Here is a 24,602-nt window from a genome sequence, read left to right as displayed (position 1 = left end):
AATAAAAAGGAGGGTATATGAGCAAGTGTTGTGAGTATTATGTGCCAAACAGTTCCTGTTTTGATTACAATATTTTTTTCAGACCATTTTGAACATTACAAACATGTCTAAATAAATAAATGCACCAGAGTCGTGCCTCAATTTTCTAATACAATTAGGCTAAGGTCTTTTTCCTTGTTTCTTCTGCTGCCTCTGCCACATTGTTCTTAATCCCAATATGCTGGTTAACTTTGCTAGTATGCACATAGCGACATAGGGAAAGGTGCTAATTCTAGGGCGCGCTTAAGATTTGTTTCAGGACCGTGGGCAGCGACATTGAGAATCACTACATATTGGCACCTAAGTATCGTGATCGTATCGTGAGGTCCCTGGCAATGCCCAGCCCTAGTCAAAATGTCTGGTTTGTACCTGATAGAGCGCCTCCGCTTTTGGTTGGAGGGGTATTCCTGTTTTCCTCGCCTCAGTCACTGGCCTCCTTCACACAGCAACAGTCACAGGGCTATGCATGGTTTCTTCACATCTGCGCCATCTCTTTCTCCCCCCCTCTTTTGTGGAGGTTGAGAATTCAGTCTCCCATGCACCCCCCTTCTCAGGCTATGCCACAGGTGTATTTGTCTAACAATGATTCTGCCCAAGGATTGAATGATGGGGAAACTACATTTTCTAAGAGGGAGAATGTGAATTTTGTTTCTCCGTATTTCTGTGTGATTGGAGTGCCTATTGGTTTGTACATAGTCTGATTGGTCACTCACACCCTGTGATTTTCATGGTTCCAGTTCAGCCGAGGTCAGGTTGGTTCCTCAGATCACCACTGATCATACACCTCAGTGTTTCTGGTGTTTTAATCTCATGCCTCTATGTGTGTTCTCCACAGTCGGGCCGCATTGACAAGGCCTACCCCACAGTGTGTGGTCACACGGGCCCTGTACTGGACATCGACTGGTGCCCCCACAATGACCAGGTCATCGCCAGCGGCTCGGAGGACTGCACGGTCATGGTAAGGTTTACGGTCACGCCTCGGCAGAGACTGTTCCCCCTCGGTGTAGTACAATCATGTTTGTTTACACTTTACCTGCATATGTACAGTGTATACACCCTCTCACCGACTTCAACTGACAGAGGACCGGTTTTGATTGTGAAAGGCCAGACACTGATAGCGTAGGGATGGGTGCAGAATTAGATGGTGGAAGGGTAGCGAAGGGTACGTACGTGCAGGCAGGGCTTGCACTCTAGTCTGGATTAGATTAGACCCAGAGAGAGACTTGGGGAATGATTTAGCCTTTTTATAGGGCTGAGGTCACTAACTTGTTTGAGGCTGGTGCTATACTATATGTCCTTATTTGGGCTGTGAATGGCAGTGATCAGAGTGTGTGCTATGTTCTTAGGTATTCTTCTATCACTTCCCCACCTGTAGGCATTGGCTTCCCCATGCAACTCTCTGTGAATAGATGCGGTGTTCCGTGTATTTACAGAAGTTGAACCGCCGAAGGTTCCTTTCTTCAGAACATTTTAGATTGCGGCTAGAAATGCACTCTGAATAGGTTCTCTAAAAGTAATGTTGACTTTAGATTAAGTGCTGTGATGAACTGTTTTTCTGTTGAGATTTCTGTTTCCATAGTAACCTATTGCAGCTAGAGTAGGAGCTCTGATAGTGTAGCGGTGTGACTACTGTCTCAGTCTACTGCTGTCAAGGTTCGTAGAGATAAAGACTTTAAACTTCAGTCTTAATTTCCATAGGTACATTTTCTGATTCTGCAATGTTTACCATATTTGCGTAGGCTACTGGCTGTATTCTCACTAGGAAGTAAGCTACTCACTATATGTACATAAAAGGTAGCACTCACTTTTGTCATCATGAAGTACTTTGAGATGCTAGTTCAGGACCATACCCATCTCTCTCAACATCCAACAAAACAAAGGAACTGATCGTGGACTACAGGCGACAACACAGAGAGAGAGCACACCCCCATCCACATCGACGGGGCCACAGTGGAGCGGGTCACAAGCCTCAAGTCTGTCGCCGTGCACATCACTGGACCTGAAATGGTCCTTTCACAGAGACAGTGTGGTGAAGTCCAACAGCGCCCCTTCATCCTCAGAAGGCCAAAGAAATTTGTCTTGGCCCCTAAGACCCTTGCGTACTTCAACAGATGTAGCATTGAGAACATCCTATGGGGTTGTAATCACCACCTGGTACGGCACTGTCCGCAACTGCAGGGCTCTCCAGAGGGTGGTACGGTCAGCCCAACGCATCATCAGGGCCACACTCCCTGCCCTCCAGGACATCTACAGCACCAGTGTCACAGGAAGGCCAAGAAGATCATTAAGGACCTCAGCCATGGCCTGTTCACCCCGCTACCATTCTAGAACGATGATACTCCACATCAAAACTGGGACCAAGAGACCGCTTCTATTTCCAAGCCATCAGACTGTTAGTCACCACTAGCTGGCCTCCACCCAGTACCCTGCCCTGAACTTTAGTCACTGTTCTAGCTGCCTACCACCCAGTACCCTGCCCTGAACTTTAGTCACTGTTCTAGCTGCCTACCACCCAGTACCCTGCCCTGAACTTTAGTCACTGTTCTAGCTGCCTACCACCCAGTACCCTGCCCTGAACTTTAGTCACTGTTCTAGCTGCCTACCACCCAGTACTCTGCCCTGAACTTTAGTCACTGTTCTAGCTGCCTACCACCCAGTACTCTGCCCTGAACTTTAGTCACTTAGCTGCCTCACCCTGCCCTGAACTTTAGTCACTGTTCTAGCTGCCTACCACCCAGTACCCTGCCCTGAACTTTAGTCACTGTTCTAGCTGCCTACCACCCAGTACCCTGCCCTGAACTTTAGTCACTGTTCTAGCTGCCTACCACCCAGTACCCTGCCCTGAACTTTAGTCACTGTTCTAGCTGCCTACCACCCAGTACCCTGCCCTGAACTTTAGTCACTGTTCTAGCTGCCTACCACCCAGTACCCTGCCCTGAACTTTAGTCACTGTTCTAGCTGCCTACCACCCAGTACTCTGCCCTGAACCTTATAGACTGCCTCATTATGTACATCGAGTCATTGAACACGGGTCACATTTGTTTTACCCACTTTATATGTGTATGTACTGTGTTGTAGTCATGGCTCATCCTATATAACTACTGCTATACATACCTTTTCTATTCATAGACTGTCTACACACACCATTATATTTATATATTCCAGATTCTGGTATTGTTCTTTCTGATATTTCTTTATTTTAACTTTTTAGATTTATGTGTGTGGCTAGGTATTATTACTGCACTGTTGGCGCTTGAAACACAAGCATTTCGCTGCACCTGCAATAACATCTGCAAATCTGTGTACATGACCAATAAACTTTGATTTGAAAACGTCAGTATGATGAGTAACCTTGGGTCTCTGTTTCCCCCTTCAGTCTCTTGGTTGTAAATGTGATCTACTGACTTCATGTCACAGTGATGCCAATCTAAAAGACAAGTCGGTTCATGTGAATGTACTGCTTTCTGTGTTCCAGCAGTTTAGATCTTCCTGATACAGGCTAACAGCAGGGAAACTGCAGAAACTGCATACATCAGTATAATGATCCTATGATGACCCTAGCTATGTCCTGGTCCTGACCTTTGACCCATGTCTGTCTGCAGGTGTGGCAGATCCCTGAGAACGGGCTGGTTACCGGCTTGTCTGAGCCTGTGGTGGTCCTGGAGGGACACTCCAAAAGGGTTGGCATCATCACATGGCACCCCACGGCACGCAATGTCCTGCTCAGTGCTGGTGAGTGGTGTCCTCCTGTCCATTTTAAAACCCTTCTTTTAACATGTCGTGGATGGCTTCTGTGAGGTGGACATCTTACATGTTATCATTTATAGTTCTTAATGATTTACAGCCTCTGTGCTCTCTGCCCCCCCTAATCTTCTCCTCGCTCTGAGAGAAGTGGCAACCTGCTGTGAGCTTGCATCATTTCCCCTGAACACTGAAATGCCTGATCAACGCACATCTGTCCTCATTGACTTTAAAATGACCATTTACCCTGTTTTTATCCTCCATGTCGAAACAAAACCAGAATGAGCTACGACTTGTAGATGGTATTATCTTGTCAAACCAGTGCTATTTGGTGTTGTCCTTTTTCTATTGTGTATATTAATGTGTGTATTAAATGTGTGTGTTCCTCTCTTCTCAGGCTGTGACAACCTGGTCATCATCTGGAACGTGGGGACGGGCGAGGCCATGATCCAGTTGGAGGACATGCACCCTGACGTCATCTTCAGCGCCTGCTGGAACCGCAACGGCAGCCTCATCTGCACCGCCTGCAAGGACAAGACCATCCGCGTCATCGACCCCCGCAAGGAAGAGATTGTCGGGGTGAGCACCACTGACTAGGTTTGAGTATTTTCCCAAAAACGATTGTTTGGAGAACATTGCTACCGTCCTGGTACCATCTCTGTATTCCCGTTCATAAAGGAAATGCTATTTAAAGGCATATAATACCAGCGAGAATTATTATACCACAGTCAATGGAGAAATATGGACTAGACTCCAAAGGTTTCTTGTTGTAGCCTAGTTTATATGAAGGCCTAAAATATTGAGGTTATTACCCTACAACCTAGTGAAAACTACACTTGGTTTTAGTGTAGCTTTGACTGAAAGATGTCAGCCAGCTTGTTGGCCTTTTCGCTCCCTTTGCACCTGGCTATCAGGGGAATTTCGGAAGATTGTTGCTGTTTTTACTTTATGATAACCAAATCAACGTTTATTTGTCACGTGTGCTGAATACAACAGGTGTAGGTAGACCTTACAGTGAAATGCTTACTTACAGGCTCTAACCAATAGTGCAAAAAAGGTATTAGGTGAACAATAGGTAAGTAAAGAAATAAAACAGTAAAAAGACAGGCTATATACATACAGACATTGGTTAGTCAGGCTGATTTTGAGGTAGTATGTAGAAATGGTTAAAGTGACTATGCATATATGATGAACAGAGAGTAGCAGTAGCGTAAAAGAGGGGTTGGTGGGTGGCGGGACACAATGCAGATAGCCCGGTTAGCCAATGTGCGGGAGCACTGGTTGGTCGGCCCAACCCGCTTATTGTGGTGACTTTGTCACAGGGAACATATCCGATTCTCCGCTAAACAAACAAGTGAATAGGCCTAGTAGTGTTGATTCAGCACCATGGATAGCGCCACGATTGATCAAATCCCACGAATCTGATTAGTCAAGATTCGTTCACTCGCTTTTATTATTGGGTAAGTACATTTGAATTCAATCACTATTTGACAGCATCCCTTTTGATTTAAACAACTTTCCATATGTTTGCCCATGGAAGAAGTGGTCAGTGATTTTAGACCTGAATGCTAAAACATGCAGGAGATAGAGGTGCTCAAAGTTAACCCATTTTGCATACCATACCATGAGACATCCATGTCCTCATCGCTGTAAAAGATCAACTGTTTGTCATTTTAAAAGCTATTTGATAATTTCTTGAATATATATATATTTTTTTTTACAAAAATAATATAATTGTTTTACCTTTTTTAAAGTCAATTATCTAAAAAGCATTTGAATGTTGAAATTTTAATTTTATTCCCATTTTAGTACATTTATCAGCCAAACATGATGCCCACCCTTTATTAAAGAACATGCCGTGTCTCAACTGATGTTGGACACAACACAAAAACCTCAGATGTAAAATAGGTTCTAAGCTACAATATGGCAATATGAAAGTTCACACATTTAGATAATTGACATTTTAAGGCTAAAATAGTTTGACAACCCAAGTTTGTAGACTTACTAAGGACTTAATTAACATGGTCCACACATTTACATTTACATTTAAGTCATTTAGCAGACGCTCTTATCCAGAGCGACTTACAAATTGGTGCATTCACCTTATGACATCCAGTGGAACAGCCACTTTACAATAGTGCATCTAAATCTTTTAAGGGGGGGTGAGAAGGATTACTTTATCCTATCCTAGGTATTCCTTAAAGAGGTGGGGTTTCAGGTGTCTCCGGAAGGTGGTGATTGACTCCGCTGTCCTGGCGTCGTGGGGGAGTTTGTTCCACCATTGGGGGGCCAGAGCAGCGAACAGTTTTGACTGGGCTGAGCGGGAACTGTACTTCCTCAGTGGTAGGGAGGCGAGCAGGCCAGAGGTGGATGAACGCAGTGCCCTTGTTTGGGTGTAGGGCCTGATCAGAGCCTGGAGGTACTGAGGTGCCGTTCCCCTCACAGCACGCCCAATTTTTCAGTTTTTGATTTGTTAAAAAAGTTTGAAATATCCAATAAATGTCATTCCACTTCATGATTGTGTCCCACTTGTTGTTGATTCTTCACAAAAAAATACAGTTTTATATCTTTATGTTTGAAGCCTGAAATGTGGCAAAAGGTCACAATGTTCAAGAGGGCCGAATACTTTCGCACGGCACTGTATATATACAGCCTTGCGAGTGTGTATACATCTATCTACATTGCGTGTGGATAAACAAGATGTTTACAGATGCCTACAAGTCTGACACTAAGGGAGATAAAAGTGATTGACCCTCGAGCACCTCAAAAATGTATCCAAGTATTCACTAACTCATGCAACTTGGAGTATGGGAAAAATAAGTATTTCCAATTTTTACTTGGGTATTCGATCCTCAAAGAATCTAAGTTTCTTTGAGAATTGAATACCCATCTACAAACTATATTAAACAAATGGGAGGAGGAACTTAACATTGAAATAACTGATGAAACATGGTTGAACATATTAAGAGACTCAACAAAGCTCCACCAACTCAAGGTCATGGAGAGAATTCTGTTGGAAGAATGTTATACGTTTCTTCATAACACCTAAACTGACATCACAAACAGACCGGCTCCCTACACCCTTGTTGGAGAGAAGGCAGGCTGTCACGGCTGAACGTATGATGTGCGCTGTGACTGCCACATCTTTTACTTTATTTGTACTTTTATTTGTGTTCCTCAATAAAAAGTGTGTTTATGTGCTAATCATATGCAGCTGCTAATGTGTTCTATATTTGACTCTTATGTATCCTGATACCTAGCCACTATACCCTGCCTTCATGTACATACAGTATCTACCTCAAATACTTTGTTCCCCTGCACATTGATCTGGTACTCCCTGTAGATAGCTCCATTCTTGTTTTATTCCTTGTTACCATTTTACCATAGTTACCATTTTTATTATACGTGTTTTACTCATTACGCATTGTTGGGAAGGGCTCGGAAGCAAGCATTTCACGGTGAAGTCTAAACCCGTTGTATTCGGAGCAGGTGACAAAACCTTTTTGATTTGAATTTAAATGTTATCAATCTCAACTGTTTATATTTTTCAGTGACGTCCCATGGTATGGTTGGGAAATCAGGTCCAAAAAGTCATTTTCCCGAGCACTTCTATAATGGGCAAATATGTATGGAAGGTTTAGTTCAGATCAAAAGGGGTGCTAGAGTTGTAATGACTGTTCTGATGTATGACGCCAGGGACTTGATATGTCCGGTACATGCAGTTATTCGCAAGGTAAGTTTTGTATTTTTGCATTAGTGCGGCATAAACATTTTAGAATATTGGTCCACACAGGACTGCGATCATTTTTCTAGGAAAACTGGAAGGAGTTGGTCGGGAAGGCCCGGGATACCGCTTACCAGTATTCAACTCTACCTCTGACAGGACTTTTCACGAACAAATCTGTTGCTCTATAGGGTGGTCAAATTCCATCTTTTCCTGAAATCCCGGTTGGAATATTACTGGAATAAGTAGGAAATCCGGGAATCCTCCTCCTGGGAATTCTGATAAACCTGGACATTTTGGGAAAATTACTGGAGTTTTGCAACCTTACTAATGTTTCCACTCATCTCAACAACTTGTTACCATTTGCCTAGTTTAGTAAACCCAGCCCTAGGCAACAGCAGTGACTAGGGTCTGGTAGATATGACAGACTCTTTTGGTAACTTTGAGAGAGAAAACAATTTTGGGTTGAGTCCTGCCAGAATGTCATGATTCGAAACTAAAGTTTGCAGGAAAAACCTTTTGCGGTGGTGTTACTGAAGGTAGTTGACGCGAACTAGACACTTTCAAAATGCACTCATTAAAAATAACCTCCATCTTGCTAGCTACTATTTTGTGTTGGGATGTGGGTAAGAAGTGGGTACAGTGACGTCGTTCCTCTATGCCAAACTGACGTTTTATTACAGTACGTGCTGACGTGTATGCTGGAACATTGGAAACATTGTGGGAGGCGACCCATCTGCCTAGGGAGACTACTCTTTTCCTAATTTGAAAGGGATCTCTTTGAGGAGTTGATTTAGGATGTACCCCCAGTATGTTGACTGAACCCTCTGTGTCACAGGAGAAGGAGAAGGCACACGAGGGGGCGCGGCCCATGAGGGCCATCTTCCTGTCGGACGGGAACGTGTTCACCACAGGCTTCAGCCGTATGAGTGAGAGACAGCTAGCCCTGTGGAACCCGGTGGGTCACCTCGCCCTCCTCACCATCACTACTCCTCGGTTTTGTCCCAAATGACACTGTATTCCCTTTATAGTGGACTACTTTTGACCAGGGCTCATAGGGGCACTATATAGGGAATAGGGTGGCATTTGTGACGCAGCCCTGATTTTAAATATTTTATTGCACTGCTTCCGTAACTGACTGTCTGTTTCATTTACAGCAAGCCATGGATGAGGCCATCTCAGTGCATGAGATGGACACCAGCAATGGAGTCCTCTTGCCCTTCTATGACCCAGATACCTCTGTGGTTTATCTGTGTGGTAAGGTGAGTGGAGTTTTTTCCGGCAAATGTTACATACACATCCAGTTGATCTGCTGTGCATGTGACTTACAACAGGTCTCTGATCCATGAAGTTAGTCATGATGAATTGTTAGCTGTAAAGGCATTACTAAAACGTTGTACTGTTCCAAACACTAAAAGGCTGTTACCTTATTTCTGGTTTGTAGGGTGACAGCAGCATTCGCTACTTTGAGATCACGGACGAAGCCCCATTTGTCCACTACCTCAGCACCTTCACCACCAAGGAGCCCCAGAGGGGAATGGGATACATGCCCAAGAGAGGCCTGGATGTCAACAAGTGTGAGATCGCCAGGTACGGCTCGCTGGATAAGGAAACGGATCAGCAATTTTATGGCTGCTCATCTGGCTATTATGCTTTGATGGGCACACCCCTGATTCATTTCAGCAATGTCTAGTTGAACCAGGTGTTTTGGTGCTTGGCTGGGTCTATGATGAGGGTCTAAGAGGAAGACATGACTTGTGATGTGAAGCTATTGGCCAGCTATGTCCACCAGGAGGCAGCACTGAACCAGATGTTAAAGGGGAGCTCTCTCGTCTGTGTTTACCTCAGGCCCTGCCAATCAGAATCATGTACCATGCCTTTATACAGCTCCATGTTTACTGAGGCTGCCCTGAGAGTATTGCCAGTGTCATGGAAGTAGAAGTGCATTCGGCTGGGCTGCGGTGTGTGAAAGGATATTAGACAGTAGGTCTGTTATGTGATGTTGTGGATAATATGCTGCTTTGACCTATGTTGACAGGTTTTATAAACTGCACGAAAGGAAGTGTGAACCGATCATCATGACTGTGCCAAGAAAGGTGAGCTTCTTCATTCTGATCTAGAGACACTCAATATATATGAATGATTTCAATAATCAATGCCACATTTAACTCTGTTTTGAGGCAAGGCTCTATTATATGCATTTGGTCCAGTGTTCTCGAACAGCTGTCTCTATACCTTTCTTTCTCTCTCCCTGCAGTCTGACCTGTTTCAGGACGACCTGTACCCAGACACGGCAGGACCAGACTGTGCCATTGAGGCGGAGGATTGGTTCGAGGGGAGGAACGGCGAGCCCATCCTCATTTCCTTGAAGAACGGTTACGTCCCTGGCAAGAACCGCGACCTCAAGGTGGTCAAGAAGAACATCCTGGACAACAAGCTGAGCAAGAATGCGGAGAACACGGGCACAGTCAACAAGTCTGCCTCATCCACTCCATCCATAGTGAGTACTGCTGTCTCTCTTTCTCTCTGGGAGGACTCTGCCTGGGTTGTATGCTAGAGACTGTTACAATCTTGTGTGCATACAATTCAGTGAACAAAGTACTACTCACAGAAGAATATCCTGGCATCTGGTATGTACAATGTGAGTGAAAGTTGACACCAGACTGGATCAGTATACCAACACTACATACAGTAAGTATGATTACAGTGCTTTCTCAGGACTAGTCTGATGATCACCATGCCTACCCCGTCCTTCACCACTGAAACGTAGTCATTAATGGCCTTTAGTTCAGCCCTGGCCTTGGCACATTGCAGCTAGGAACATGGAAGGCTCTATTCTAACAAACCTAATGCCAGTGGTGGGAAAAATACCCAATTGTCATACTTGAGCAAAAGTAAAAATACCTTAATAGGAAATTACTCAAGTGAAAGTAAATGAGAACTTGTTCTCAACTAGCCTACCTGGTTAAATAAAGGTGAAATAATACAAATAAAAGTGAGTCACCCCAGTAAAAACTACTTGAGTAAAAGTATTTGTTTATAAATATACTTAAGTATCAAGGTTAAATGGAATTGCAAAAATGTACTTTATCAAGTATAAATTATTTCAAATTCCTTATTAAGCAAACCAGAGGGCACAATAGTTTTTTTAAATTTGTGGATAGCCAGGGGCACACTCCATCCCTCAGATCATTCTGAATCAAAGCATTTGTGTTCAGTGAGTTCGCCGGTAGTAGAGATGACATGGGATGTTCTCTTGGTAAGTGTGAATTGGACCTTTTCTGTCCTGCTAAGCATTCAACATGTAATGAGTACTTTTGGGTGTCAGGAAAAATGTATGGAGTAAAAAGTACCTCATTTTTAAGGATGTAGTGAAGTAAAAGTAATGTACAGATACTCCAAAAAATATTAAAATATTTTAAAGTACCAGCGTATGTACTTTACACCACTGCCTAATGCAGTGGTCAATCTAAGCGCTGGGCGGTAGCACTATAGGTCCAGGGGTGTTAGCTAAAATAGTTGCGCTATTTTCACAAGCACAATTGTCGGCTCTGGTGCGAAAGGGCTGGGTTTTGATGAATAAACAAGTTATAGGTGTGTCGAATCTTGGCCCCTCACTGGCAAATCAGAACGTGCTCCATGGCTAAATAGTGTGGTTGCTTCAAGTTGTGTATTTGTGTTTTTTTTTATGTATTGCCTGAGAATCAACTCAAATTACAATGTTAGTCCATTTACAGTTTGCTGAACAGCTTACAGAAACAAAATAACAATGTAGACCTATCCCATATAAATATGTTAAATTGAACCTGTTTGCAGTCCACATTGTAATTGCGTAGCTTTGCGTAGCTTCAATGTGGAAATAAATGCATAGAATAGGGTCAATTGCATTATGGCTGAGCATGGATGTGTCAAATGTTGTCAATAAGCAAGATTAAATTCACTAAAAATAGCAAATAATTTTAATCAAATTCTAAACAAATTGTAACGACTTGTTTTTAAATAGGCTGTCTAAATACACTAACAGGCACCATCATTGCTTTCCATGGTCATATAATATTAAAACAAAGCAGACTATGGAGGGTTTTACACACATCCAAACTTCTCACAGTAGCTGGACAAAGATCCAATATAAAGAGAAAGGGAGAATGTCCACTCACCTTTATAATGCTCCCAAATATGCCTGTTTTATGAACATGATCACAACCATCTTGGAGGTCAGATCGCATTCACACATCTCCAGAAGTTGCATCACAAGCGTGCCACAGACGTTGTCACCATAATTCCAGGAAGGTGAATCAACAGTGTTGTTGTAATTTCATTTTATGAAAAACAAGCGATCATTTTTTGTTTGTTTTTGTAAACAACAATGAATAAATGTAAGATGTAATGATGTCATAAAATCGCCAGGATGAACAAGACAGACATTGCTGTTGAATCTGCCTTCAGTATAGTAGGCCTATGGGAGGGCTTGGCTTTTTGAACCTATGAAATGGAAAACAAGCCATTTTTACAGCTTATAGAAAAAAGTAGAAATTGTCATCTCTTTTCGTGAGGGGCATGGACACACAGCCTGCATCATGGGTGGGACCGGCCTGCCTACAATGCATAGATAAAAGGGAATGTCAGCTCACCGTTTTACTCTTAACAAACTTTATTTTAATAAAGCTTTGGTGACTAAGATTTATTTCCAAGCGGTCTCAGGAGCCAAACCCTTTATCGACAGTCTTGACTTTTTCGTGATTGCATTGGGCAGACAAAGAAAAAGCCTTCATTGAGAGGGGAGGCTGTACTCAGGCTGTTTATAATCAAATAAAACAAAATGGTGGTAAACAGTAAACGGGCACCAAAAGCACAGTAAGCTACTCTTGTTCCATGTTCATATGGGCAGTGTGTGTCACGGCTGGATAGGCTGCGTTTCCACGGTCACACTGCATGACATAACCACTGCGTTACTGCTAAAACCAGCTTTTGGTTGGTCCTAAATATCCTTATCAGCGCTGCCTGAAATGAGCATTCTGGATCATTTCTACCCCGTCTATCTGAGTGAGCAGGGAGCTGATAGAAGACCGGTGAATTGCTGAACATGGCTTTAGGGCTGGAAAATGCCAGTGTGACAGTTTTTACATGACAAAATTGCAAACTAACATGCGTTTGACACTAGCGCTGCCTTAACGCCAGATGAAAATGAACTCTGTGGGCTCTATGTTGGCAGGGTGTGATTTAGAAGGGGGCGGCTGCCTGACTTCACAAGGTGGTTACTAGAAGTCACCCCCCCCCCGCACGCCCAGAGGCAGAGTGCTCTGGGCGTCCTGCCCTACCTCATCCACAACACAGACGCCCGCGTGGGACCCAGCCCTGTCCTCAGCTTCTATCTGCAGCTCTGGCCTGTAATCATAGTAGACTGGGCAGGCACACCATGTTAACCTCCAGGGTGCCACAGGGTACTAGAGCCCTGCCTGCAGCATAGCCTGCCTGCAGAGCAGACGGCAGGGATAGACTCTGATGTGAGGATTTAATAAGGATCTGGGGAAATTCAGTGGATATAAAAAGTGTATGTTGGTTTTTAGATGACAATGTACCAAACCTAACTGGGAGGGGGGACTGGCACAAACCACTCCAGAAAGGGTATCTTATGTCTTGCTCCTTTCTCTGTATTCCTCAGAAAAACGAAGGCAAGCTGGAAGAGATCTTGAAAGAAATCAAATCCCTCAAGGACCTGGTCAGCAGTCAGGAGAAGCGAATCATCCAACTCGAGGAGCAGATGTCCAAGATTGCCATTTAAGGACCCTCCCCTCGCCCCGCCACAATTCAGGACGATCCGTTGGCTGGGAGGTGGGCGGGACACGTCACGGTCAATCTAGACGAGTGTTCCGCCTGAAACCTGCCTAGTAACGATCCCAAGCAACATTCCGAGATTAACTTTTTTCTTAGCCAGCCCCTAACCCTCAGATAAAACAGATGAAATATGGCAAACCATTCCTTTTAATAAGCGGCAGTTTAGTTTTGTTTGTATGAAAATTCTGACATATTCCTTTTAAGATTGTGACCAAGAAAATTCCAATGTGAACAGCTCCTATGTTTTTATATGTAGGTATCAGTATTTTGTCTCCCCAATACCCCCAACTTCTTATCTTGCCAAATTTTTAAGCAGTTTTGTTTACACACCACCTTGACAGTATATCTTTTTTCTTTTGTTTTCACTTTGTTTTCTGGGAAGATTCAAAATCCGAACTATAAGGGACAATGCAATACGCTGGTAATGCAAGGAGCGGGATTTCAACAATCCATCAAATACTGTAAAAGCCATCAATGAGAAACTGACTGACAGACCACTAAACACGCAGAGAAATTGATCCTGATGTATCATAGAGCGTTTAGATATCAAAGACAACAGAAGTACTGAGGTATACAAGTGGTGACATGATTCAATGCTGTAAGTGTTGTGTGAAAGGTTGCCTTTTTTATTTTTCCTGAAGCTCAACCCTTACCCTCCCCTCTTAGTGGACTACATCGTAACGGGGACCACTGTCTACACTTGCTAACATCGCCTGACCAGAGTTAATGCATGCAATAGATATTCTACTCGAGAGAAATTCTCCATCTTTGGTCTCTAGCTTGTCTTACTAAGCAAGCAGCAAACAGTCCTTTCATATCATTTGATACCTTCTATAACGTATGTATGCATCTATCGCAGTAAACAACTTGAACAACGTTTTCATCATCTCCATCTATTTTGTGTCACAGGAACAGAAAGGGTATTAGTGAACTAGATAAAAATGACAGGTTAGATGTCATCTGTACTTCTCGTAGCCTTTAGATTTCACCTTAAACAGGTTTCTTGTTTGGAGTTTACAATGCACATGCCCCAATCCAAAAATCCTTTTCAATCATTTCGGTGACCACTGTGATCAACATTGTTAGTTCCAGTCTTATGAAACAGAAATTTGTCATAGTTTGTCAGTATGTCCCCCCCCTCCTCTGGCCCTGTGACACAGAGGGTATGTATGTACTGTAAGCTCTGCACTGTAAATCACAGTGCTACTGACTCGTGGCATGCAGTCACCTGGGGTGCTTCTTTTGTACAGGTTTGTGTGGCAATGACCTGTGTGCTGCCCAGAGAAGGACCAATGGAATTGTGGGTTATGTCGCTGGTTAACATTTCCACATGCTTTTAGTAGTATATCAGACTTGTTCTGCCTCTTGAGGTGTTTGTGTGTCGTTTGTGCAGTCATAAACCCCAATGTTGAACCATGCCCTTGTGTTCAGGGTCCGTGTGCTAGGATGCTCACTATTCACCATCTCATTGGCCCATATCTGTACAGCTGACCAGAGTGAGTGACAGGTGTGTCTGAAACTAAAACAATTTGATCCTGCTTTGAACCTCTGTTGGTTGACAACGGACGACAAGCTGTAACGTGGAGAGGCAAGGCTTTCAGGATGTGCGAATATGTGCCTCGTATTACTTTGGCCTTGATGGAGTTTTTTGTTTCCCCAGATAGGGAATGTGAGAGGGATTTTGGATATTAAATGGATTCACCGTAGGGTGTGACCAAGGTTCTGGCCTATGATAACAGAATTAGATGGTGTGGTGGTGATGATAGTAATTTAAATACTGGTATGTTTTAGTCTTGCTTCCTTCTCCGGCTGTCCCATTGCAGATATCCCACTATGTACTTCCTTAGCAGAATTTTAAATAGCTACCCTTAAATACTCTGTCACATCACTAGAGAATCAGAGGAACAAGGAGTCGTTTGGATCATCTGAATATTTGATGGTGTTGCCAACTACGATAATACAGTAGGTTCTGTTGTCATGCTATTTTTGTTTATTTTCCAGGCGGGGGGTGGGTTAAGGTATAATATTAGCCTTTAAATTTTGTTACCGCTGAATAGATCAGAAAGTGCCGTAGAGGTGTGCACATGAAGTGCTTATGGAAGACGGGGTTTGAGAATGGTGGGAGTTATTTAGCAGGATAGGGAGTGAATGGGCTGCCTGAGTGGCGAGAAGGCACTGAAATGTACGTTTTCATCAATCCATCTTGGAATCCAAGTATCTAAGATTATAACCATGGATGCAATTGGACACAGAGATATGGATGGGCCAGGGGAAGTTGTCTTGGGTCTTGTCCTGTATGTACATCAGTGCTTCTCCTGGGCCTCCTTGGACCACTCAAGGCAGTGAGAGCTGTGATGTTTGGTATTAGTGAATAGCGATTCAAAGGGACACGGTAGGTTGGTGAAATATGTAGAGATGTATGTGATGTTTTGAAATAAAGGCATAGAATATGATTGAAAGCTTTGTAAATAACAAGACCATGTAATTGTATTTTTCTTTGTACTTTTTCTTATTCATTTGTTTTGTTTTTGAGCTGAAAGAGGGTGTTTGTTTATGGTGGGTTTTAAATGTTTCCTCTTGTCTGCGTTCCCTGCCCTTGCCATAATGCATCATGACAGAACAGAATCTCCATTCTGTCACCGGTATTATAGACAAAAAGAGCTAAATGAATTACAGAAGAAAAACGAACAATAATTCAGCCTCTTGTGGAGGTCTGTTCAACATTTTTGTTAATTTCTCCTGCTTCATGTATCAACAATTGATTATCAGAAAAATTAATAAAGAAATGAAAAGTTTGTCATCTGGTGTCGAGTTCATGGGTGAGGCAGAGGACTGCAGGAAACAAACGTGACTTGGCCATCTTCAAACAAATATTTGAGATATGCCAAGGTATTTCGTGTTTTCTCGCAGACTTGTTATTCTTTGTCAGGAGATTCTTGCTTTCATTGTGTGAAACTTATGTATGAAACCATACCCCCATTCCTCATTTGTCAGTTTGACATTTGTCAATGTTTAAAAAAAAGTCTCCACTTCTTGATTTCTTTGGTTTTGTCTGAAATGCTGAGGGAACATTGCAACATCACTGATGGGGTAGATTGACATGTGGTTGTATCAGATGATTATTTCAGTCACTGATATTCTTTGTAAAGGAAATGGATGTCTTTCCAGAGGCTCAAGTAATGTTGATGAACAACACATGAGCTTAAATATGAAGCAAATGCATATTGCAAGTACTGGGTAATTGTGCTTGGCAGTGCAGTGTTCTGAATGTATCACAATATATTACAGAACAACAAGTTAATCATCACGTTCTCATAACATGGTTTGAATTGGGCACATTTATGCCTCTTAAAGTTTGGTGCTTGTGATGAATGTCTGTGTGCAAGGAAACAGTTGCTCAACTCGGTCTCAATATTTGCTGTTGTCGTTTCACTTTACAGATTTCCACTATATTTCCCCCAAGGCCTGGGAGATGTCCAGCTCTTGTTTTACTGCTGCTTCTCTCAAGCAAGGCTGTCTCAAAATGTCTACAGGGAGGTAGCAACCCATAGACCCCAAACCTGTCTGAGCTACCACATCAAACAACGCCCCTTGTAGCCCTCACCAAAGACCTGCCAGAAAACACAACAGTCTCCGTAACCCAGCAAACAATGAGAACTGAAACCTTTGAGACGGGCCATGAGACTGAGATCGCCTACACCACTTTGAGCAGTAAACGAACCCCCATCTCAACAGCCCTGCATCCTACCCTACCACTGCCATCAACTCCTCCACAGAATGGATGTCAAAATTCTCCAGGACATCCAGTGACTGGTAGGTCTCAGTGCCTGATCACCAATGACGTTGTTCATTGTCAGCACCGTCATCCTGACCAAGCTGAGGGGCAACAGGTACAGACACGGGCCAGCAGCTACAGGGGCAGAGCACAGAGATGGTGTGCAACGGTCCCCACCAGTACTACTGATTGAGGCCAGGGGAGATCCAGACGTCCCAAACGCAACGTCACCCTGATGTCCAGCAGAGGATGGGGACAACCTCACTCATCAGCTCCATCCCAGACCTTGACAGAGGCTTGTAACACTAGTCAAACTCACAATCTATATACCACACTAGAGCTTTGTCTGTCAACTACGTAGCAAATGTTTTGTTCTCATACAGAAAAAGCATTAACTTTCAGCATTACTCTTGAGAAATACAAATCTATCACTATGGCCAAGCAAGTGTACACCTGACCTTCCCTGTACTTACTGAACCAAACCTTCAGAAAATAAATCAATAGGGGGAGAAAAAAAGATCTGTTGAACTGAGTTGTTCAACCTATGATTTCAAATCTTATGGCAAGGCTGCACCACGAGGTGCTCCAAACAGCCGTGGGCAGAACAAAAGCCCTGCAGCACCAGCAGGGATGTGAGAAGTGAGGTATGAGTTTATAGCAGACCATAAAGTTTATATGTTAGATTTGTATGTGCGACATGATGAAAGACGGGCCCTCTGCCTGTGAGCTGGTCCTTTAGGCCGTGTGGAGACGGGCTGTAATCTGGAGCACGTAATTAGAGGATTCCGTGGGAGGCACAGAAACCTAGGGACTCGCCCTGTGGAGAACTAAAATACCTACTAACCTTCAAAATGTACAAAGAACAAGTGTTCTTTTCCATTTTGGAGAATACTGATTCAACTATGAGTGAAGGTAAGGGGGACGTGTTTTATTTTCATCTTTGATAATAAAGTCCCTCATATATTGCACTGCACTAACATCTACAACACCAGAGCAGAATTTTGTATTTGACCTCATTGCTCAACTTTCAGGATTGCCACATGAACCAGTGAATCGGGGATTGTGAATAATTAGAAGTATATATTAGTAGTGGACAAAGATGTCCCAGTCCCCCTCATCAATATCTCCCATCATATGTAATGTTTAGGAGCAGGCAAGGAAAATCTATTCAGTATGGCAGCCCCTAACTGTCCCCCCTCTCGAGACTAACCAAAGCATCCACCAAAGTATGTGAGCGTCCACCAATGTCCCTCTGCAAGGAGAGGAGGATTTGGGGGAGGTAGCAGGAAAATATGGAAATGTAGAGGGATGGACATCTTTCTGCAATCAGCAGGCTTTTGTTTTTTACAATTGGAGAAATAACTTTCAGTATACTTCAAGTTATAGGAGAAGGGTGGAAACTTGGAAGCTCTCTCTTTCTCCCTCAATTTCCTTCTCTGCTCTCTCTCTCTCTCTCTCTCTCTCTTGCACTCCCTCTCCCCTTTTCTGCTGTTAGATTCCCAGTACCATTCAGTCCAGAGGAGACACCAGCCAGACATACAATCTGTAAGTACTGACCTTTCACACTTTTGTTCAGTTTAATTCATGGTTAGAACATGTATAACAAGAATCAAGTTGTTTGGATTGGCTGTAGACTGTACAGTGATGACAAACCTGTCCATTTAAGGTTTAGAGACTGACAGAGAAGGAGATGTTTTCTTTTTGTGGAAATTGCATTTACATGCCTTTTTCGTTTGTCTAACAGTTGTAGACTTCCTTTTTTAAGGGAAAACATCAGAAAATGTTTTGAGAAATGTGTAGCGGTAACATGATAAGCATAAAGTCCCTCATATATATCTCTTAAAGTTCGTGAAGTAAAGACCTGGAGCGAGTAGAACCTTTAACGAGATGTTATAGAGCATGTTACAGAGAGCTGGTCTTCATAATTACAAGGGAAAAAGTCACAATCACACAAGTGATTGGTAACCCTAGTGGTCTCCTGGCACAGACCTGCACCTTAGTGACTATTAGCACGCGGAGACAACCTGCACCCTAGAGATTATATATACATCAAACCCTTACATACAAGCACACACAGTCAACTCTGCTGTTCTATTATATACTATGTATTCAACTGCGCGACCAAGATACTGCCCACTTTTGACACAGCACATTCAGTATCTATTATGCTATTGTATCTATACTGTATATCATTCTGTGTACATAAAAGGCTATTATTACAACACTACCTCTTCTATTACTTGTTATTTTGTATTTGACTCGTATTATTGATATTGATTATTGTACTGCAATGTTGATGGAACTGGCACAAAAGCATTTAATTCGCCGCACCTTTTATACCTACTGTGTACATGACCAATACAGTTGTTTTATTTGTGGTGCTTGTAGGTGAAGATGGAGAGAGGAATTCAGGATGATTCTCTTTAGATGGTCTTTCAGTGGAGGGCCTTACAGTGATTATATTCCTGAAGATGTAATTATGTCTGGTTAATACCATGGTCCAGTCAGAGTGCATGTGGCTCTGTAGCCACCCTGACTGCACATGCATGGGTGGGGAGATCAAGATAACCAACCATTTTAGTATGACTGTGGTTTACAGTACATGGATATTCATGACCACACAATCAGACATGGACACAGCATTTACAGGAAGGAGTAGGGGAGCAGAGGTTGATTGTAACAAGCGGCTGATTAGAAGCCAGTCATCATCATGAGTGAGTAGTAATTACACTACGTGTATTTCCAGACACAGTGAAGGTGCCGGGTTACAGACTTGAGTTCAGCTCCGTTCTATGCCTTTTTAAACACTTCAATAGTTGATTTTCAAGTCTCTAAATATTCTTATTATAATTTCACCAGAGCTAAAGAGAGAGGCAGAAAGACATTACATTTAGAGAGAGCTTGGACTGCGAGGCGATGTTCAGACTGAATTTGAACTGCATTAGATGCTCTAGACACTTTGATTCTTTGTCTGTAGAGCATATACTGTAAGTCCACCCGTTCCTAAGGCAGGCTGAATGCAGGCTTCCATATGAGCAGAAATAACCCATCAGATCCTTGCCCGTAACCTGTCGTTAGCCTGCTGCAGCCCAGTGTAAATATAGAGGCCACAGTCACAAGTCTCCCGCGCCTCCCTGCTCCCTGTGGCATATATAGCTTCCTCCCCTCTTTGGTGTGGTGGATGGGTGGCCTCCCTTCTCTATGCAAATTAAAACCTCAAACTGACGGACTCCACCCCAAATAAGTAATGACTACAGACAGTTAAAATAGATGTAATACAAGATGTGAAATGGGATAAATATTGTGGATGTTCTGTAGTGATTAAACTTAGATTCCGCTTTTGCTGCTGGTGATTCTCTTATCCACCTCTACGCAGACGACATCATTCTGTATACTTCTGGCCCTTCTTTGGACACTGTGTTAACAAACCACCAGACGAGTTTCAATGCCATACAACGCTTCAGTGGCCTCCAACTGCTCTTAAATGCAAGTAAAACTAAATGCATGCTCTTAAACTGATCGCTGGCCGCACCCGCCCGCCCGTCTAGCATCCCTACTCTGGACGGTTCTGACTTAGAGTATGTGGACAACTACCTAGGTGTCTGGTTAGACTGTAAACTCTCCTTCCAGACTCGCATTAGGCATCTAAAATCAGCTAACTATTTCGCAACAAAGCCTCCTTCACTTATGCTGACAAACATACCCTCGTGAAACTGACCATCCATAGCCTCCAACACTCTACTCAGCAAATTGGATGTAGTCTATCACAGTGCCATCTGTTTTTGTCAACAAAGCCCCATATACTACCCACCACTGCAACCTGTATGCTCTCGTTGGCTGGCCCTCGCTTCATATTCATCGCCAAACACACTGGCTCCAGGTCAGCTATAAGTCTTTGCTAGGTAAAGCCCCGCCGTATCTCAGCTCACTGGTCACCATAGCAACACCCACCCGTAGCACGCTCTCCAGCAGGTACATTTCACTGGTCACCCCCAAAGCCAACTCCTCCATTGGCTGCCTTTCCTTCCAGTTCTCTGCTGCCAATGTCTGGAACGAACTGCAAAAATCACTGAAGCTGGAGACCCATATCTCCCTCACTAGCTTTAAGCATCAGCTTACAGATCATTGCACTTGTACAGAGCCCATCTGTAAATAGCCCACCCAACTACCTTATCCTCATATTGTTATTTATATTTTTGCTCCTTTGCACCCCAGTATTTCTACTTGCACATCATCTTCTGCACATCTCACTCCAGTGTTAATGCTAAATTGTAATTATTTTGCCACTATAACCTATTTATTGCCTTACCTCCCTAATCTTGCTACACTCGCACACACTGTATATGGATTTTTTCTATTGTGTTATTGACTGTACGTTTGTTTATGTGTAACTCTGTGTTTGTGTCGTACTGCTTTGCTTTATCTTGGCCAGGTCGCAGTTGTAAATGAGAACTTGTTCTCAGCTGGCTGACCTGGTTAAATCAAATCAAATCAAATCAAATTGATTTATATAGCCCTTCGTACATCAGCTGATATCTCAAAGTGCTGTACAGAAACCCAGCCTAAAACCCCAAACAGCAAGCAATGCAGGTGTAGAAGCACGGTGGCTAGGAAAAACTCCCTAGAAAGGCCAAAACCTAGGAAGAAACCTAGAGAGGAACCAGGCTATGTGGGGTGGCCAGTCCTCTTCTGGCTGTGCCGGGTGGAGATTATGACAGAACATGGCAAAGATGTTCAAATGTTCATAAATGACCAGCATGGTTGAATAATAATAAGGCAGAACAGTTGAAACTGGAGCAGCAGCACAGTCAGGTGGACTGGGGACAGCAAGGAGTCATCATGTCAGGTAGTCCTGGGGCACGGTCCTAGGGCTCAGGTCCTCCGAGAGAGAGAAAGAAAGAGAGAATTAGAGACAGCATATGTGGGGTGGCCAGTCCTCTTCTGGCTGTGCCGGGTGGAGATTATAACAGAACATGGCCAAGATGTTCAAAATAAAGGTGAAATAAAAAAGATTAATCTGGTCATTGGGAAAATCTGCAACACCAGGGCTGTTTCTACTTTGTTCTGAGTTAAGACACAGAATCCCTCATCACACTGTATCAGACCATTTGATGAATGTTTCTTCATACTAATACTAGAAACCCAACTGCCGCTGCATTCTTAGTTGAGAGGAAAGGAGTTGTGTTGTAGGCCTACAGTAGCTGCTGTAATGCAGAGGCAGAAAATGAAAGCCCATCTTTAAATCAGCCCAAATATTCATTCATTTGACATCACAACACTTCTAAACCATCTGCAATTTTAATAAATGTTCTTTTGAAAGTCTCCCTTTTGTCTTTACAGCATTCTGAAGGAAAGATGAGGCACCACTTGATTCTTCACCTGTCATGCGTGAGTCTGGTTATGCTCTGGGGCCATGGCTGTGCCAGGCATGTGCCAATGGTCTACAGCATTTCCATGGATGGCAGTGGTGACGTAGGGGAGACAGATCTTATATTCCCCGTTGATAGCCCCCACCACCCTGTCTCCCCCACAGTCGATGTGTCCCCCACCGTCGGTGTCGGCCCCGTTGATGTCTCCCCTGTCTCCCCCACCACTACCCTAGCCCCCACCCTGGTCAGCACCATCACCAACACCATCACCACCACCATGATCCGCCTCAAGGACTTTATGGTCACCCGGGTGGTGGACTTCCTCCAAGATAATATGCTGATCATCATCGTGGTCACCTCCCTCCTCATTGTCATGATCTTTATCATCTGCTGTGCCGCTACCATGAGCCAAAAGCGCAAGTTGGAGGCCTACAAACCTCCTGCCAACTCACCCAGCAAGTATATGGACCACACGGTGGAAGGAGTCAAATCCTCCAGTGAGGTCCAGAGTAGGGTGTGTGGTGGGCCTGACTCAGCCAGGAGGGTCCAGATCCAGGGAACCTCCAAAAATCTGCGCACCCCTTCTGCTGCGCTGGTGGGGGAAAAGGTGGGCAAGGAGCCCAAACCGAAGGAGGTCCAGAAAGTGAACGATGTAGAGGAGAAGGAGACGCGGAGGGTGGAGCCTAAGCACAAAGGGCAGAAGGCTGAGGAGGTGCAGCAATGCTCCAGCACCAGCCAGCCTATGGTCTGCACCTGCCACCTGAGGAAGGCCAACCACTAAGTATAGGTTGGGGCTCCAACCATGTAAACTAGCAAAAAAAAGGAGAGAGAAACCTTTTCTTGTGCGGAGGCAACTCCCTGGGTACGTCTGCTGCTGTGTGCCAAACTTGTATGTGGAATCTGACCTTGTGGATACAGCATACTATTAGGCCTTAAAAACATAAGGAATTTCAGCCCTGACTGTCCTTTTTGATATATCTGATAAATTATTCCTCCTATACTTTCCTTGTTGTAGAAAACAGTCATTGTGAAATATGAGATTTGTTCATCAATTGATAGCTTTCAAAGCGACATGTCAAAACATATACCAAGACAGTGTGTTTAGGATGTTTGCATGTTATTACTGTTGGGAAATTGTACTGCTCAGTTAAGCTTAACTAAAAAGATGTAGATCACACAGAAAAAAAGAAAGTTATCTTCTGTGAACGAGAGAAAGCCAAGCTTATTTCTGTTTGCTAACTCTATGTCGATAACCTGGCCAGTTGATTTCAACACAGTAAATGATTGATGTGAGAAAATGTATTTTCTTTTAGCAATGGACTCCTCTTTTTTTCTCCTACTTCATTAGAAATGTTACAATTATATACATGTCAAATGGGTGCTTTGTGGATTAATATTGAAGAGAATTTGCTCATGCTATATGGATAGACTGTAGAGCTGCTTTTTTTGTATTACATTATCTATTTTTTCCGAACATCAAAATAACTGATTTGCAGGTGCGAGTATGTGGTTAAAGGTCAGTGCAAGTTATTAAAAATGAACTTACATTACTCAAGTAAATTAAAATCCCCAAATTCTCCTGAGTCCCTTTAAGGATGGTTTTACAGTGACCCTCAGTTCTGCTGTACATTATGGTAATTTTGTTTGCGTAATGGATCTTATTTTATTTTTGTCCAGCTTCAATAGAGATTTTGTTGATATATTTGTTTTTCTGGAAATTGTAAGTGTAAAAGACAGGCAGTGAGTGTGAGATTTCACCATGTTCATTAAGTGTTTGAAAAACATACACAGAACAAAAATCTAAACGCAACCTCTAAAGTGTTGGTCCCATGTTTCATGAGCTGAAATAAAAAATCCTTGAAATATTCCATACGCACCAAAAGCTTATTTCTCTCATGTATTGTACACACATTTTTCACATCCCTGTTAGTGAGCATTTCTCTTTTGCCAAACTAATCCATCTACCTGACAGGTGTGGCATATCAATCTTTACACAGGTGCACCTTGTGCTGGGAAAAATAATGGCCACTTTAAAATGTGCGGTTTTGTCACAATACAATGCCACAGATGTCTCAAGTTTTGAGGGAGCGTGAAATTGGAATGCTGACTGCAGGAATGT

The 24,602-nt window shown here is 43.3% G+C and overlaps 2 protein-coding genes across 3 annotated transcripts in view; both read left to right on the top strand.

Moving 5' to 3' along the window:
• The window catches only part of LOC118393278 (coronin-1C-A), a 67,024-nt gene extending 50,890 nt beyond the window's left edge, over positions 1 to 16,134 (top strand). For both annotated transcript variants that reach the window (XM_035785812.2, XM_035785813.2), the window contains exons 3-11: positions 875 to 997; positions 3,642 to 3,771; positions 4,178 to 4,359; positions 8,343 to 8,462; positions 8,662 to 8,766; positions 8,949 to 9,094; positions 9,543 to 9,600; positions 9,762 to 10,004; positions 13,167 to 16,134. In XM_035785812.2, the coding sequence (XP_035641705.2) occupies positions 875 to 997; positions 3,642 to 3,771; positions 4,178 to 4,359; positions 8,343 to 8,462; positions 8,662 to 8,766; positions 8,949 to 9,094; positions 9,543 to 9,600; positions 9,762 to 10,004; positions 13,167 to 13,286 (1,227 nt within the window). In that variant the 3' untranslated portion in view covers positions 13,287 to 16,134. The remainder of the gene's footprint in view (positions 1 to 874; positions 998 to 3,641; positions 3,772 to 4,177; positions 4,360 to 8,342; positions 8,463 to 8,661; positions 8,767 to 8,948; positions 9,095 to 9,542; positions 9,601 to 9,761; positions 10,005 to 13,166) is intronic.
• Positions 16,135 to 18,152: 2,018 nt separating this feature from the next.
• On the top strand, positions 18,153 to 24,351 carry LOC118393277 (transmembrane protein 119-like). Its single transcript, XM_035785811.2, has 2 exons — positions 18,153 to 18,659; positions 22,455 to 24,351. Exon 2 carries the CDS (start codon positions 22,470 to 22,472, stop codon positions 23,262 to 23,264), a length of 795 nt encoding a protein of 264 aa, XP_035641704.1. The 5' UTR covers positions 18,153 to 18,659; positions 22,455 to 22,469; the 3' UTR covers positions 23,265 to 24,351.
• Positions 24,352 to 24,602: the final 251 nt, after the last annotated feature.

This window comes from Oncorhynchus keta, chromosome 14 (genome assembly GCF_023373465.1).
Source record: "Oncorhynchus keta strain PuntledgeMale-10-30-2019 chromosome 14, Oket_V2, whole genome shotgun sequence".
Lineage (NCBI taxonomy): Eukaryota > Metazoa > Chordata > Actinopteri > Salmoniformes > Salmonidae > Oncorhynchus > Oncorhynchus keta.
This window is presented reverse-complemented; position numbering and strand designations above follow the sequence as displayed.

Bases quoted from the DNA above. Each gene is read 5' to 3' on its own strand.
- LOC118393277 (XM_035785811.2), top strand. From the start codon at position 22,470: ATGAGGCACCACTTGATTCTTCACCTGTCATGCGTGAGTCTGGTTATG.